General features: G+C 53.9%; 1 protein-coding gene across 1 annotated transcript; it reads left to right on the top strand.

The window, feature by feature from the left end:
- The first annotated feature begins 345 nt into the window (after window positions 1–345).
- Window positions 346–1074, top strand: WHR41_09594 (uncharacterized protein). Its single transcript, XM_069378197.1, has 3 exons — window positions 346–618; window positions 672–943; window positions 1013–1074. The coding sequence occupies exons 1-2, from the start codon at window positions 421–423 to the stop codon at window positions 897–899; spliced, it is 426 nt and encodes a 141-aa protein (XP_069224751.1). The 5' UTR covers window positions 346–420; the 3' UTR covers window positions 900–943; window positions 1013–1074.
- Window positions 1075–1322: the final 248 nt, after the last annotated feature.

Raw genomic sequence — 1322 nt, 5'->3', positions numbered from 1 at the left:
TTGCTTGTGCCGTGGACACACGGAAGGGGAGCCGCTTGGATGGGTCCTCCTCAAAAACAGCCGACACGTCGTATCCCTGATCTATCTCGCGCCCGTGCCGCATGACCGTACCTCTTTGGCATCTCACGCTTGACGCTACAGCCTTAACAGTCACTCACATCATGGCGTCCGTCGGGGGGGGGGAATGGCCCAAAAACACGTGTATATCATTCTCGAATAATCGTATCTGTCTTGAGCGTTGCGCAGTCAAAACTACAAGCGAGCTGATATGACGTCTGTCTTGGCACCCCCACGCGCATTCTGAACCCAGCCGCAGAGCCAGAGCCAGTTGTCGCGACCCCTCACCTTCATCAGCAGCTGAAACCACACAGGCTAGATCGTTGCCACCTTGCCGTGCGCTGTTGACGAAGAGCAACAATCATGGCCGATCCTTCGGCATCCCGTGAGAGCATCGCCACATCTGTCGATTTTCGCCGTATCGCTCGGGATGCGGGGAGCGACCTGCGGCAGAACCTGCAGCACGATAAACCATCTGCAGTGCACAAAGGGTTTCGCGAGTTCGCGCTCGAAGATTATGAAGATGATTTGAAGGATGTTAAGCGAGAATTTGAAGGCACTGTGAGTCTTCCATGCTCGTCGGTCGGGGAACCATCATCTAACAGTATCTCCAGGTGTTTAAATATGTACACGGAGACGGCAAATTTGAGTGGCGGCCCATTCGCTTCATCACCCTCGACGCTTCCCTCGACAGGGACAAGACAAACGAAATAGCACGTGACCTATGGGCGCTGCCATTGTTCGTGGGAAAACATAACACAGTTGGCCAGCCGCTGCCGGTGTACAAGATGGTCGATTTGGAGAAAGGAGATATTTTACTTGGTTATAGGTTGAGGTCGTGAGGGGCTACCGGACACAGAAGCACCTTCCTACCACTGTTCCCAAGGTGCATATTCCCACCCAATGTCTGCTGTCGATCCCATTGTCTGGACCTCAGAGTTCATTCCAGTCTCAGGAAATTGGTTCATGGCCAGGGTCTCAGTATCATTGCATGGAAACCCGTCGCTTTCTACTCCGCCCGTCCATATCGCTTGCCCGCTTGGTTGCCAGTGACTTGTAAGTGTTTGCCGGAGATCTGGTTGACATGTTGTTGCATCCAGCGCGACTGCGGCAACCCGATGTTGGGGCTGTTCGCTCCCCACCGTCTCCTGCACCTCATTGCGAGGAATATAGTTGGAGCTGATGTGCGAGTGCTGCGAAGCAGCTACGTCTGCCGCTGCAACTGATGCCTGAAGTCCGACTGTTGGATTTCTGCTGACACAGTA

This window comes from Cladosporium halotolerans (assembly GCF_011745625.1).
Source record: "Cladosporium halotolerans strain TM138-S3 chromosome Unknown Sca415, whole genome shotgun sequence".
Taxonomy (NCBI): Eukaryota; Fungi; Ascomycota; class Dothideomycetes; order Cladosporiales; family Cladosporiaceae; genus Cladosporium; species Cladosporium halotolerans.
Note: the sequence above shows the minus strand (reverse complement) of the source record. Positions and strands in the feature narration are given on the sequence as shown.